The sequence below is a fragment of the Dendrobates tinctorius genome, unplaced genomic scaffold (genome assembly GCF_039654945.1).
Source record: "Dendrobates tinctorius isolate UK_male_01 unplaced genomic scaffold, ASM3965494v1 ptg000094l, whole genome shotgun sequence".
Classification (NCBI taxonomy): domain Eukaryota; kingdom Metazoa; phylum Chordata; class Amphibia; order Anura; family Dendrobatidae; genus Dendrobates; species Dendrobates tinctorius.
Window position 1 is genome coordinate 4379662 of NW_027361762.1, and position 16092 is coordinate 4395753.

At 42.5% G+C, this 16092-nt stretch overlaps 1 protein-coding gene across 1 annotated transcript in view; it reads left to right on the forward strand.

Annotated features, from left to right (window-relative positions):
* Nucleotides 1-16092, forward strand: part of LOC141098689 (cytochrome P450 2D15-like) — a 279275-nt gene that overhangs the window by 222849 nt on the left and 40334 nt on the right. The window contains exons 5-8 of the mRNA XM_073586655.1: nt 416-589; nt 13801-13942; nt 14049-14236; nt 14522-14663. Of these exons, the coding sequence (XP_073442756.1) occupies nt 416-589; nt 13801-13942; nt 14049-14236; nt 14522-14663 (646 nt within the window). The remainder of the gene's footprint in view (nt 1-415; nt 590-13800; nt 13943-14048; nt 14237-14521; nt 14664-16092) is intronic.

Genomic DNA, 16092 nt, shown 5'->3' on the forward strand with positions numbered 1-16092 from the left:
CTTGCAAAAATCCTTCTGTCTTGTCCTGTAATCCAAGATAAACCCGATGGTGTTGAGATCAGGCCTCTGTTGGGGCCATGTCATCACTTCCAGGGCTCCTTGTTCTTCTTTACACTGAAGAAAGTCCTTAATGGCATTGACTCTGTGTTTGGAGTTGTTGCCCTTCTGGAGAATTAATTCGGAGCCAATCAGATGCCTCACGGATGGTATTGCACGATGATAATTATCTGACTGCAGACTTTCTCCCGAAAGCCTGGACAACCCCTTTAATTTAGTATATAACAAAGGATCATTTTATTTGTCTAGCATCAGCAAATTATGTATAATTCATGTTGCCAAGAGCACATTTAACAGTCATTTACTCATATGTAGCTATTAATTATTACACTGTACAATTCACTCATTTATTTTTTAGATTCTAAATGAAATTCCTTTTCTCAACCACATCCCATGGATTGTTGACCGAGTGATGCAACCGCAGCATGAACTGATCGCTTTCCTAAAGGAAATGATTTTAGAGCATAAAAAAACTTGGGATCCAAACTACACCCGAGATTTTATTGATGCCTACCTAGTGGAGATGGAAAAGGTAGGAACACTTTTATAATTGTTAGGCTCAGTTTGAATTGCGTTAGAGGCTTTCAGGGTATGTGTAGACGATCAGTATACGCTGCGGGTTGGACGCTGAGTACTTATGCAGTGTCCAACCCATTTCGTGCAGATGTTACATCATAGTGGATCGGATTTCAAAAAATCCCATGCCCACTATGCATCCACAGATGCCCGCGGCTCACTCACAGAGACAGACATGCGACTCGTCTTTCCTGATCACAGCATGTCAATTTCTCTTGCGCAAGAGAAATTTCACTAGAGTCATGACCAAAATAGTACAGCATGCTAAGTACAAATTTTTTTATACACAACCTCATTGAAATGAAATGAGGGAAAAAAGACGTAATATTGCAAAAAAGTATTTATTAAAATATTCAAATTTTAATGATTAATTATTTAAAAAAAATAGATAAAAAATTCAAGCAGAGCGAAAACAACAAAGGAATACGTTGACACTAGGGTCTATCTAAGGAAAGCACTGTTCTTTTCAAATAATTTTATTGGTTTTTAGTCATTAAACAGGGTAAGGGAAGGAAGGGAGGAAAGGGAATGGGAAGTACAGAACCTTGTACAGGTACGGAAAAAATTTAAAAGGAAAGCACTGTTCTAAGCAGGTGTGTTAGACCTGGTAATTGAGTAAGGATACCTTTAAAAATAGGTACAGAAAAAATCTCCGGGTCTCATCTTTTATGTATATCATAGTGAAAGAGCAAGTGCACTGAATGATATGGCTTATATGGAGAAAATGATGAAACCCGTACTATCCGTCGGCATCTGAATGAAAAGGGACTGTATGGTAGGAGACCCAGGAAGACCCCACTTCTTACCCCGAGACATAAAAAAGCCAGGCTGGAGTTTGCCAAAACTTACCTGAAAAAGCCGAAAACGTTTTGGAAGAATGTTCTCTGGTCAGATGAGACAAAAGTAGAGCTTTTTGGGCAAAGGCATCAACATAGAGTTTACAGGAGAAAAAAAGAGGCATTCAAAGAAAAGAACACGGTCCCTACAGTCAAACATGGTGGTGGTTCCCTGATGTTTTGGGGTTGCTTTGCTGCCTCTGGCACTGGACTGCTTGACCGTGTGCATGGCATTATGAAGTCAGAAGACTACCAACAAATTTTGCAGCATAATGTAGGGCCCAGTGTGAGAAAGATGGGTGTCCCTCAGAGGTCATGGGTCTTGCAGCAGGACAATGACCCAAAACACACTTCAAAAAGCACTAGAAAATGGTTTGAGAGAAAGCACTGGAGACTTCTAAGGTGGGCAGCAATGAGTCCAGACCTGAATCCCATAGAACACCTGTGGATAGATCTAAAAATGGCAGTTTGGAGAAGGCACCCTTCAAATATCAGGGACCTGGAGCAGTTTGCCAAAGAAGAATGGTCTAAAATTCCAGCAGAGCATTGTAAGAAACTCATTGATGGTTACCGGAAGCGGTTGGTCACAGTTATTTTGGCTAAAGGTTGTGCAACCAAGTATTAGGCTGAGGGTGCCAATACTTTTGTCTGGCCTATTTTTGGAGTTTTGTGTAAAATGATCAATGTTTTGCTTTTTGCTTCATTCTCTTTTGTGTTTTTTTCATTTAAGACAAATTAAATGAAGATAATAATACCAAAGAATTTGTGTTTGCAATCATTTTCAGGAAGAAACTGAGTATGATCTGACAAAATTGCAGGGGTGTCAATACTTTTGGCCACAACTGTATGCAATGTGATAGGGTTCTGTCTAGGGCGCAACGTCAGGAGTTTAGAAGGCGTAATAAGCTGTGTTTTTTCTGTGGAGACGCCTCTCATACTATTTCTGTCTGCCCTAAACGAGAGAAATGTTTTGCACACACATTTGCTGTGGGCAGTGTACAACCTAAGTTTCTTTTGGCAATTACTCTGATATGCTCCTTATCCACATTTTCCGCTAAGGCTTTTGTAGATTCAGGAGCAGCTTTGAATCTGATGGATTTAGACTTTGCTAAACGTTGTAGTTTTCCCATGATACTTCTGCGGATGCCTATTCCTTTGAGGGGTATTGATGCTACTCCTTAGGCGGAGAATAAACCTCCGTTTTGAACCGAGGTGATAATGCGAGGTCATAGAATCATAGAATCATAGAATCATAGAATGGTAGAGTTGGAAGGGACCTCCTGGGCCATCTGGTCCAACCCCCTGCTCAAAGCAGGATTCGCTAAATCATCCCAGTCAGATGTCTGTCCAGCCTCTGTTTGAAGACTTCCATTGAAGGAGAACTCACCACTTCTCGTGGCAGCTTGTTCCACTCATTGATTACTCTAACTGTCAAAAAGTTTTTTCTAATATCTAATCTGTGTCTCCTCCCATTCAGTTTCATCCCATTGCTTCTAGTCTTTCCTTGTGCAAATGAGAATAAAGTTGATCCTTCTACAATGTGACAGCACTTTAGATATTTGTAGACAGCTATTAAGTCTCCTCTCAGTCTTCTCTTTTGCAAACTAAACATTCCCAAATCCTGCAACCTTTCCTCATAAGACAGGGTTTGCAGACCGGTCACCATTCTGGTCGCTCTTTTCTGAACTTGCTCCAGTTTGTTGATGTCTTTTTTAAAATGTGGTGCCCAAAACTGGACACAATATTCCAGATGAGGTCTGACCAAAGAGGAGTAGAGGGAAATAATGACTTCACGTGATCTAGACTGTATGCTTCTGTTAATACATCCTAGAATTGCATTTGCCTTTTTTGCTGCTGCATCACACTGTTGACTCATATTCAGTCTGTGATCTATTAGTATACCCAAGTCTTTTTCACATGTGCTGTCACTTAGCCCTATTCCTCCCATTCTATATATGCTTTTTTCATTTTTATTGCTCAGATGTAGTACTTTGCATTTCTCCCTGTTAAAAACCATTCTGTTAGTTGCTGCCCACTTCTCCAGTTTATTTATATCTTTTTGAATCCTCTCTCTCTCTTCTCTAGTATTAGCTATCCCTCCTAGCTTTGTGTCATCAGCAAATTTAATCAGTTTACCCTCAATTCCTTCATCTAAATCATTGATAAAGATGTTGAACAATACAGGGCCCAGGACAGAGCCCTGTGGTACCCCACTTGAGACATTCTTCCAACTGGATGTACAGCCATTTACGACCACTCTTTGGGTCCGATCACTAAGCCAGTTATGAATCCACCTAACAGTTGCCTTGTCCATCCCATACTTAGTCATTTTTTCAATAAGGATTGTATGAGAGACTTTGTCAAATGCTTTGCTGAAGTCAAGATATACTATATCTACAGCATTTCCTTGATCCACCCAATCAGTGATACCATCATAGAAGGAAATTAAGTTAGTCTGACATGACTTATTAGCTACAAACCCATGCTGACTCTGTTTAATCACTTCATTCTTATCCAGGCATTGACATACATGTTGTTTAATAATTTGTTCAAAGATCTTTCCTGGTATAGAAGTCAGACTCACCGGCCTATAGTTGCCTGGGTCCACCTTCTTCCCCTTTTTGAAGATAGGAACAACATTTGCTCTTCTCCAGTCTTCTGGCACTTCTCCTGTTCTCCAAGAATTTTCAAAGATTATGGAGAGGGGTTCAAAAATTTCTTCTGCTATCTCCTTCAGTACTCTGGGGTGTAATTCATCTGGACCTGGAGACTTGAATTCATTTAGGTTAGCTAAGTGTTTCCTCACTATCTTTCTGTTTATAGATATCCTGGATTCTTCTACTCCCTTAATAGGACAGTGAATAACAGTTGATGTTACATTTCCTTTCTGAGAGAAAACAGATGCAAAATAGGAATTTAAAAGTTCGGCCTTCTCAACATCCTGTCTTACCATTTCATCATTTTCATCCTGTAAAAATCCTATAGCATCTTTGACTTTTCTTTTACTTTTGACATATCCCCAAAATCCTTTATTATTGCTTTTGACATCTCTTGCAAGCCTCAATTCATTTTCAGCTTTAGATAATCTGATTTGTGCCCTGCAGGTTCTGCAGACAGCATTATATTCTTCTTTAGATATGCCTCCCTCTTTCCATTTTATAAACATTTTTTTCTTCCTTTTTAGCATGTGCTTAAGTTCTGTGTTCATCCATCCTGGTTTCCTTAAATGCTTCCTATTCTTCCCTCTTTTCGGAATTGTTAACAACTGTGCTTTGAGAATTTCATTTTTCAAGATTTCCCATCCTTCCTGGACATTTTTGTCTTTAAGGATATCCAGCCATTGGATCCCTCCAATTCTCTTTCTGAATCCCTTAAAATCTGCCTTTCTGAAATCTAACCTTGACGTCTGAGTCTTCACAGGTCTTCCGCCTCTAGTTATCCAAAATTCTAAAATAGCATGGTCGCTACCTCCTAGGGTCCCAGCCACTTTTACCTCCTCAACCATTTCCTCCCTGTTTATAAGGATTAGATCCAAGGTAGCAGTTCCCCTTGTTTTCTCCCTTACCTTTTGGAAGATAAAGTTGTCAGCAAGAGAGGATAAGAATTTCCTTGACCTGTTAGTTTTGCCTGAGAGAGATTCCCAACAAATGTCTGGATAGTTGAAATCTCCCATGACAACTATGTCATATTTTTTGGAGAACTTGGCCATTTGATGCATAAAGAGTTCATCCATATCTTCAGCTTGCACAGGCGGCCTGTAGTAAATGCCTACAATGGTGTCCTTTCCATTGTTCTGTCCTTGTATTCTTACCCAAACAGTTTCCACAGAACTCCCAGTCTCTAAAGCTTCAATCTCTGTGCAGATATACGCGTTTCTAACATACAATGCGACACCCCCTCCTCGTTTATCAAGTCTGTTTCTTGCAAATAAGTTGTATCCTTCTAGTCTTGTATTCCAATCATGTGTATTGTCCCACCAAGTTTCAGTGATTCCAATGACATCATATTTCTTTTCCTGTGTTAGTAGTTCCAATTCTCCTTGTTTGTTGCCCATGCTTTGTGCATTAGTATAGAAACATTTTAGTTTGTGATTGGTTTCTCTTTCTCCAATATTTGTATTAATTAGATTCTTTCGTCTTTGTTCTTCCTTTCCACTTCTAATAGCAGAGTTCTCAATAGCATAGAGTTGCCCCAGACCACCAAGAAAATTGTAAATTTTTGGGGCTGCACAATTTGCATGATACTATTGTTCTGGGTTTTCCCTGGTTGCAAACTCATAATCCAGTTTTGGATTGGAAATCTGTGTCTGTGGTGAGTTGGGGTTGCCAGTGTGTTCTTAGGGACACTCCTGTTTTCTCCACTTCTCCTCAGTCTCATGATATTCCTGATTATTTGGCTGATTTTTCAGATGTATTTAGCGAGAATAAGTCTGCGTCTTTGCCTCCTCATAGCAGTTATGACTGTGCAATTGAGTTGATGCCTGGGTGTAAATTTCCCAAGGGTCGGCTTTTCAACTTATCAGTACCCGAACATGATGCTATGCGATCCTATATTAAGGAGTCATTGGAGAAGGGTCATATTAGACCATCCTCGTCACCGTTAGGCGCTGGGTTTTTTTTGTGGCCAAGAAAGATGGTTCATTAAGACCGTGTATTGATTATCCTTCCCTTAACAAGATGACCGTTAAATATCAGTACCTGTCACCCCTGTTGTCTGATTTATTCTCCAGAGTTAAAAGTGCCTGCTGGTTTACTAAGCTTGACCTCAGGGGGCGTATAATCTTATTCGCATCAAGCACGGGGATGAATGGAAGACAGCATTTAATACTCCGAAGGGACATTTTGAGTACCTAGTGATGCCTTTTGGGCTCACTAATGCCCCTTCTGTCTTCCAGTCCTTTATGAATGACATTTTCCGGGACTTTGTGGATAAGTTTTTGATCATCTGTCTGGATGATATTTTAATCTTTTCCAGTGATTGGGATTCTCATGTGGAACATGTCCAGACTGTGTTCCGGATTTTGAGGGAGAATTCACTGTTTGTTAAGGGATCAAAATGCCTCTTTGGTGCACAGAGGATTTCATTTTTGGGATTTATTTTGTCTCCATCGACTATTGAAATGGACCTGGCCAAGGTACAGGCCATTTATGATTGGGTTCAGCCCACTTCTTTGAAGGCTCTCCAGAAGTTTTTGGGGTTTGCTAATTTCTATCGTAAATTTATAGGTAATTTTTCTGGTATTGTCAAACCACTGACTGATCTGACCAAGAAGGGCGCTGATGTGCTGAATTGGTCTCCAGAGGCTGTCTCAGCATTTCAGGAGCTTAAGTGGAGATTCACTTCTGCTCCGGTTTTACGGCAACCTGATGTCTCACTTCCATTTCAGGTGGAGGTAGATGCTTCTGAGATTGGTGCAGGAGTTGTTTTGTCCCAAAAAGATCCTGTGACTTCTAAAATGAATCCCTGTGCCTTCTTTTCTCGAAAGTTCTCCCCATCTGAACGCAACTATGACGTGGGGAATCGGGAATTGTTGGCCATGAAATGGGCATTTGAAGAGTGGAGACATTGGTTGGAGGGAGCTAGACATCAATTTGTGGTCCTCACCGACCACAAGAATTTGATTTATCTGGAGTCTGCCAAACACTTGAATCCTAGACAGGCTAGGTGGGCCTTGTTTTTCACGCTTTTTAATTTTGTGGTCTCTTTTCTTCCGGGCACTAATAATGTTAAGGCAGACTCCCTTTCTAGGAGTTTCCTTGCTGATTCTCTTATTGTGACCGAGCCTACTACCATCCTAGGTGAGGGGGTAGTTCTTTCTGCCATTTCGCCCGATTTGAGACACACCCTGGAGGAATTTCAGGAGGATAAACCTGAGCGTTGTCCTATGGGAGGAAGAGAGTGATGTCTGAAGGTATTTTTGGTACCAGAGATTTGGTGAGTCGGTCTTTTTGGTGGCCTGCCTTATCTCGTGATGTCAGGAATTTTGTGCAGTCCTGTGGGACTTGTTCTTGGTCTAAACCCTGATCTCGTTCTAATGGGTTGTTGATGCCTCTGCCGGTGCCCAAGAGGCCATGGACCCATATCTCAATGGATTTTATTTCTGATCTTCCTGTCTCACAGAGAATGACTGTTATCTGGGTGATTTGTAATAGATTTTCTAAGATAGTCCATCTTGTACCACTCCAAAAGTTGCCATCTTCCTCAGAGTTGGTGCCCTTGTTTTTACAACAGGTGGTTCGGTTGCATGGGATTCCTGAGAACATTGTGTCTGACAGCGGAGTCCAGTTTGTTTCCAGATTCTGGAAAGCCTTTTGTTCCCATCTGGGAATTCAGTTATCTTTCTCCTCTGCGCTTCATCCTCAGACCAATGGGCAGACTGAGAGAACAAACCAGACTTTGGAGTCCTATTTGAGATGTTTTATATCTGCTGATCAGGATGACTGGGTCTAATTTTTGCCCTTGGCCAAATTCGCGCTAAACAATAGAGCTAGTTCTGCCACTTTGATGTCACCCTTTTTCTGTAACTTTGGGCTTCATCCTCGATTTTCCTCAAGGCAAGTGGAATCTTCGGCCTGCTCAGGTGTGGACACTGTGGTAGAGAGAATGCAGCAGATATGGGACCAAGTGGTGGATAAGTTGTCACTCTCTCAGGAAAAGGCCCAGTGGTTTTCCAACCGGCATAGGACCATTGGTCCCCGGTTTAAAGTGGGTGATATGGTTTGGTTGTCGTCCAAGAATATTTCTATGAAGGTTGCGTCTCTAAAGTTCAAGCCAAGATTTATTGGACCTTATAAGATTTTGGAGACTCTTAATCCTGTTTCTTTTCGATTGGCTCTTCCAGTTAAGTTTAAGATCCATAATGTATTTCTCAAATCGCTGTTGAAGAGGTTTGTTGAGCCAGTAGTTCCTATGGCGGCACCTCCTGACCCTGTATTGGTTAAAGGCAATGTGGAAAATGAGGTAGAGAAAATATTGGATTCTCGTTTGGTTAGATGGAGACTCCAGTATTTGGTCAAATGGAAGGGTTATGGCCAGGAGGATAATTCTTGGGTCTCTGCCTCTAACATTCATGCCAATAGATTGGTTCGTGCTTTTCACCGGGCCCATCCTGATTGGCCTGGTGGCGTGGATGAGGGTTCAGTGACCCCTCCTCAAGGTGGGGTACTGTTGTGAGCTCATTTTCCGGTCTGCCTCTGGTTTCTGGTGAGGGAACTGTTGGTGCTGATAGAGGAGTTGTGAGTTCTCTTTCCGGGCTCCCTCTGGTGGTGGCAGAAGGTAGTGGAGCTGATCTAATTGGCAGAGACCTGCCACCTGATAAAGAGGACGACGATTGGGCATCTGGAGTCTCAGACTGGATTTAAGACAGCCGACTCCCTATTCCCATGCTGGTGATTTTTTCCTGCGTCCTGAGGTCTTGGTTTCCAGCTCAGTACTTGCATTCTCAAGCTAAGTTTTCTCTGCTAATGTTCACATTTGATTTGGTTTTGTCTATTCAGTTTTTGTTACTGTATGTGTCAGGTTGCTTTTTGTCCCTTATTAGATTGGCCTCTTTTTGCTCTGTTCTCAGAATATGCCAGAGTGCTGATATAGTGGGTGAAGTCTAGTGACTTCAGGGTTTTTTTTTGCTATCAGAAGTGTTGGACATTTTTTGCAGGGTTTTTTGGCATGATTGCAGACAGTATCTTTCCTTTCCTGTCCTTTCTAGTTAGTATGGGCCCCATCGTTTGCTCAGCCATTTTTCCTACCTGTGTTCGTGTTTTCATCTTGTTTCGCTGTCAATACATGTGTGGGGGCTGTCTATTCCTTTGGGGTCTGCTCTGGGGCAGTTTAGATTTCCCGTTTTCTTGCTTTATGCTTATTTAGTCCTCCGGCTGTGACGAAGCATCTAGAATCATCGTAGGTACGCTCCACGGCTGCGGTTAGTTGTGTGGTTAGGATCAGGGGTCTGCAATCCACGTAGTTACCAACCTCTCTGGTTTTCTGTGACTTAGCTTGGTTTTGTTCTCCTCCTCGGTGACCCAATCATAACAGGGTTGATGAACTTTGTTTTCCTTCATCAGTAATTGTAACCAAAGTTGTGGCCGGAACTGTTTGCACCCCCGAAATTGTTCCAGAAAATGAAGTATTTCTGCGAGACAAATATTGTAATTAGACATATTTTGTTATACACATGTTTATTTCCATCAGAGCAGAGAAGAAAAGGTAAATTGGACATAATTTCACACAAAGCCCAAAAAATGGGCTGGACAAAATTGTTTGCAGCTTTGCAAAATTGTGGGTAACCAACTTTATTTCAAGCACGTGATGCTCATTCAAACTCACCTGTGGCAAGTAGCGGGTATGGGCAATATGAAAGTCACACCTGAAACAAGAATAAAGTTGACTCAAACTTTGCATTATGAGTCTGTGTGCGCCACACAAAGTGTGGATACCAGAAAGAAAAGAAAGAGAACTGTCTAAGGACTTGAGAATCAAAATTGTTGAGTAATAAAACAATATCAAGAGAGATGTTGATGTTCCTTTGTCCATGGTGCTCAATATAATCAAGAAATTTACAATCCATGGTACTGTAGTTAATCTCCCAGGACATAGGTGGCAGAGAAAAATTGATGAAAGGTTGCAACACAGATTAGTAAGGATAATGGAAAAGCAACCTCAATCAAGTTCCAAAGAAATTAAAGCTGTCCTGCATGCTCAAGGTGCATCACCGTCAACGCAGACTATCCGTCAACATTTGAATGAAATAAAACAATATTGCAGGAGACCCAGGAAGACCCCACTGCTGACACAGAGACATAGAAAAGATAGACTGCAGTTTCCCAAAATGTATGTGAGTAAGCCAAAATTATTCTGGGAAAGCGTCTTGAGGACAAATGAGACCAAGATAGAGTTTTTTGTTAAATCATGTCATTCTACTGCTTGCCAAAAACTAAATGAAGCCTATAAAGAAAAGTACACAGTACCTACAGTCAAATTTTATGGCGGTTCAGAGATGTTTTAGGGCTGTTTTGCTGCCTTTGGCAGTGGGTGTCTTGACTGTGTGCAAGACATCATTATTATTATTATTATTATTATTATGCATTTATATAGCGCCATTTATTCCATGGCGCTTTACATGTGAAAAGGGGAAATATAGACAAGTATAATAAACATGTGTAAGACAAGGGACACACAAGTACATAAGGAGAGGGGACCCTGCCCGCGAGGGTTCACAGTCTACAGGGATGGGTGAGGATACAGTAGGAGAGGGTAGAGCAGGTCTTGCTGTGGTTCAGTGGACCGAGGAGCATTGCAGGCTGTAGGCTTGTCGGAACAGGTGGATCTTCAGGTTCTTCTTGAAGGTTTCCGTTGATGGTGAGAGTCTGATGTGTTGCAGTAGTCGAGGCGGGAGATAAGAGAATGCACTAGTGTTTTTGTGGTTTCGTGGTTGAGGAATGAGCGGATCCGGGAAATATTTTTGAGTTTGAGGCGGCAGGAGGAGGCGAGGGCTTGGATATGTGGTTTGAAAGAGAGCGCAGAGTCTAGGATCACCCCAAGACACCGAGCGTGCGGGACTGGGGAAAGAGAGCAGCCATTGACATTGATGGATAGGTCTGGTGGAGGGGTAGAGTGAGATGGGGGAAAGATGATGAATTCTGTTTTGTCCATGTTCAGTTTGAGAAAGCGAGCAGAGAAGAAGGCTGAGATAGCAGACAGACAATGTGGGATTTCACTCAGTAAGGAGGCGAGTATGGATCCAGATAGGTAGATCTGCGTGTCATCGGCATAGAGGTGATACTGAAAACCGTGGGATTCTATGAGCTGTCCCAAGCCGAAGGTATAGATGGAGAATAGTAGGGGTCGTAGCACAGAGCCTTGGCGAACACCGACAGACAGGGGGCGAGGTGAGGAGGTGGTGTGTGAGAGGGAGACACTAAATGTTCGGTCTGTTAGGTATGATGAGATCCAGGATAGGGCCAAGTCTGTGATGCCAAGAGATGAGAGAGTCTGTAGCAGGAGGGAATGGTCTATGGTGTCGAAGGCAGAGGACAGGTCCAGGAGAAGGTGGACAGAGTAGTGTCACTTGCTCTTGGCGGTTAGTAAGTTGTTAGTGACTTTAGTTAGGGCAGTTTCAGTTGAGTGATGCAGTCGGAAGCCAGATTGTAACTGGTCAAAGAGGGAACAGGAGGAGAGGTGGGAGGACAGTTCAAGTTATACATGCTGTTCCAGTAGTTTTGAGGCGTAAGGGAGAAGAGATATTGGGCGATAGTTAGACACAGAGGATTGGTCAAGGGAGGGCTTTTTGAGAATGGGTGTGATTGAGGCATGTTTGAAGGATGAGGGAAAGAAACCATTTGTAAGTGAAAGGTTGAAAAGGTGTGTTAGAGATGGGATGAGGACTGTGGCCAAGTTAGGGGTGAAGTGAGACAGGAGTGGGTCGAGGGCACAAGTGGTGAGGTGTGATCTTGACAGAAGGGTGGAGAGCTGATCTTCTGTCATGGTGGAGAAGCTGGCTTTTGCAGAACAGGGCTGAGCGGCTAAGAGGGGCATTGGGGGCTGCGGGCCAAAGTTTTGTCTGATCGTGTCGATCTTCTGCTTAAAGAAGGAGGTAAAGTCTTCAGCAGAAATGAGAGGAGGGGGAGGAGGTGTTGTGGGACAGAGTAGAGAATTGAAAGTGTTGAAGAGCTGTTTAGGGTTGTGAGACAGGGAGGATATGAGAGATGCAATGTAAGTTTGTTTTGCGGCAGAGAGCGTGGACTTAAAGCTGACAATGGACTGCTTGTATGCGTTGAAGTGCTCAGTAGAATGGGTTCTCTTCTCTTCCATCATGAAAGCTGAAGATTACTAAAGGATTTGGGGTCACAATGTAGTGCCCAGTGTCAAAAAGCTGGGTTTGCATCCTAGGTCATGGGTCTTCCAGCAGGACAATGACCTCAGACATACTTCAGATAGCACCCAGAAATGGATGGAACAAATCGCTGGAAAGTTCTGAAGTGATCAGCCATGAGTCCAGATCTAAATCTCATTAGGCAAGTGTGGCGAGAGCTTAAAATTGTTGTTGGGAAAAGGCCCCTTTAAATATGAGAGATCTGGGGAAGTTTTCAAAAGAAAAGTGGTCAAAAATTCCAGTTGAAAGGTATAAGAAGCTTGTTGATAGTTAAACGAAGCAATTTATTGTAGTTATTTATTCCAAAGGGTGTGCAAACAAATATTAGGGCTCACACTCACTTGCGAGAGACTCGCACGATTCTCGTGCATGTCTCTCGCATGAGAACCTGGCATAGCTGCTGGCACTGAGACCGGAGCATGCGGCTACATATATTTCTATGCAGATGCACGCTCCGGTCCCAGTGCCGGCGGCTGTGACAGGTTTTCATGCGAGAGACTCGCACAAGAATCATGCGAGTCTCTCACAAGTGAGTATGAGCCCTTAAGGTGAGGGTGTCAACAATTTTGTCCAGCCCATATTTGGGGTTTTGTGTGAAATTATGTCCAATTTACCCTTCAGTGTAAATCAAAATGAATATCCCATGGAGATCTGTATTTGGAATGATACTGAATATCAAAGTGAAAAGTCAAATTACAGACTGATCCAACTTCAGTGGAAATTCTTCAAGACAAGAAAGTGATACTCAGTAGTGTGTGGTCTCCACGTGCTTGTTTGACCTCCATACAATGCCTGGGCATGCTCCTGATGAGGCGGATGTTTTCCTGCGGGATTTCCTACCAAACTTGAATTAAAGCATCAGTCAAATCCTGCACAGTCTGTGGTGCAACATGACATTGGTGGATGGAACGAGAGAGACATGATGAGGACAACAAAACATAAAAATCATCAATGTAAATCAAAATTAATATCCCATGGAGGTCTGGATTTGGAATGATACTCAAAATCAAAGTGGAAAATCAAATTACAGGCTGATCCAACTTCAATGGAAATGCCTCAAGACAAGAAAGCCAACAATGTCTTCATCATACAGGAACTGCTGACACACTTCAGCCACATGCAATGCATGCATGCATTGTCAAGCATCAGAAGAAACCCAGGGCCCACTGCACCTGGATATGGTCTCACAATGGGTCTGAGTACCTCATCCCAGTACCTAATAACAGTCAGGTTACCTCTGGCTAACACAGAAAGGGCTGTGCAGCCCTCCAAAGAAATGCCTCCGCACACCATTACTGACCCACTGCCAAACCGGACATGATGGATGATGTTGCAGGCAGCAGAACATTCTCGACGGTGTCTCCAGACTGTCACGTAGTTAGGCAGGACAGTATTGGACAAATAACTCCTGGTAAATATAGCATATAACACAAGAACCACATTACTAAAACTGATTTCTTCTAGGTGAAAGAAGATGGTTCCAGTAGTTTCAATGAAACAAACCTGCTCTTGACAACATATGACTTATTTAGCGGTGGGTCAGAAACTACAAGTACCACCCTGAGGTGGGCACTGATGTTTATGATCCTCTATCCAGATGTACAGTGTGAGTATAAACACACAGTATGGTGTAGTAATCACATAGTAAAGTGTATTCATCATGTACTAAGGTATGGATAAATATTCCTATTGTAACGCTAATTTGTGTTCAGCCAAAGTACAGGATGAAATTGATCGAGTAATTGGGAGGGCGCGGAAACCGACAATGGGAGATCTTCTGCAAATGCCATATACTAATGCTGTGATCCATGAAGTACAACGATGTGGCGATATTCTTCCCTTGTCTTTGCCTCATATGACCTACCGAGACATGGAGATAAAAGGTTACCTTATTAGAAAGGTAAAATCCGATCAGTAGTGTCTAAGATTTTTCTACTATCAGAAATATAATAGAAATATTCAGGGTCTGCGCTGAAAAATATAGCATTATTTCAGCAAGCAGCCTGAACAGAAACTATTCTGTTACTGAGTACATGAGCAAAGCTGTTCTTCTTACAAGTATGGCGGTGCTGTAACAATACTATACAATACATAGTAGTACAGCAGTTGTATATATATGGACATGATGTCTGCAAACATTTTTATTACCTATTTCTCTTTTAAAATTTTTCATCCTTTTCCACAGGGTGCCACTATCATCACTAACTTGTCCTCTGTGCTCAAAGATCATGAAGTCTGGGAGAAACCTTTACAGTTTTACCCAAAACATTTCCTTGATGAGAATGGAAAGTTTTTAAAACAAGAGGCATTTATCCCATTTTCTGCAGGTAAGGAAAGTTTACTTTGTATTAGTAATCATATCTTATATGCAAGGGTTATACATAGTGTTGAGCTTTCCGATACCGCAAGTATCGGGTATCTGCCGATATTAGCTGTATCGGAATTCCGATACTGACTTCCGATACTTTTTTCATATCGGATACTGGAATCGGAAGTTCCCATAATACTATCAGCCCGCTCGCTTTGATTCAGCCGATGGGAATCCTCAGAAGTGTGGGCACATCCTGTTAGGCATGTCGGCATGTTAACTATTGACATATCTGTGATTGGCTGCTGAAATGATGTCATGATGCACTATAAAAGCCACCGCCGCCGCCATTTCTGGTCACTCTGCTGTGAATTCAGTTAGGGACAGGCTGCTGTTGAAGACTGTGATGGACAATTAGAAATAGCGATTCTAAAAACAATATTGTGCTTTACCCAGGCTACATAAACCACCACTGTAGCTTTCTTCTGCCTAGCAGCAGTGTTCACAGCTGTCTGCAAGGGCTGTGTGAGTGCAGCTCACGCTGTGGAGTGGGTCCTGCAGCCACGTCTGGTTGTAGGCCACCCAGCGTGCCTCACTGCTGCCTCATACATATTTTTCTTTTTGAGCTGCTTATTTTTAAAAAATTCTATCTAGTGTGCTTCCATCCGTATCCATATTACGTTGGTTGCAAACACTAGTAGTAGACAGCGGAGCCTTTCTGCAGCCTTTCAGTGCTAGTGCCCACTGAGCTGCACTGTTCACGGCTGTCTGAGAGTTCTCTGACTGTGTGTGAGTGCAGCTCACGCTGAGTAGTGTGTCCTGCAGCGACGTCTGGTTGTAGGCCGCTCAGCGTGTCACTGCCTCACACATTTTTCTTTTATTGCAGCTCATTTTTTCTCCTATTAGTGTGCATCCATCCGTATCTATATACGGTGGTTGCAAACACTCTAGGAGTACACAGCGGAGCCTTTCTGCAGCCTTTCAGTGCTAGTGCCCACTTAGCTGCACTGTTCACGGCTGTCTGAGAGGTCTCTGACTGTGTGTGAGTGCAGCTCTTGCTGAGTGGTGTGTCCTGCAGCTACGTCTGGTTGTAGGCCGCTCAGCATGTGTCACTGCCTCACACATATTTTTCTTTAATTGCAGCTCATTTTTCATCTCCTATTAGTGTGCATCCATCCGTATCCATCTACATTGGTTGGTTGCAAACACTATATATAGGAGTAGATAGAGGAGCCTTTTTTCTGGCTTGTGCCCTTCAGCTGCAGCCAGATTAGTATTACCCAATTTTTTTGGAGCCTGATCTTTTGCATTGTAGGTTACCTGCCTGCATTGTAATAGCTCCAGAAAGTTGGTGATACTCTGACTTTCAAATCTTTGGTCACATCCTTTAAGTTTTTTTTCCCCAAAAAAAAAAAAACAACAAAGTTCACCAAACACTACATTTGAAA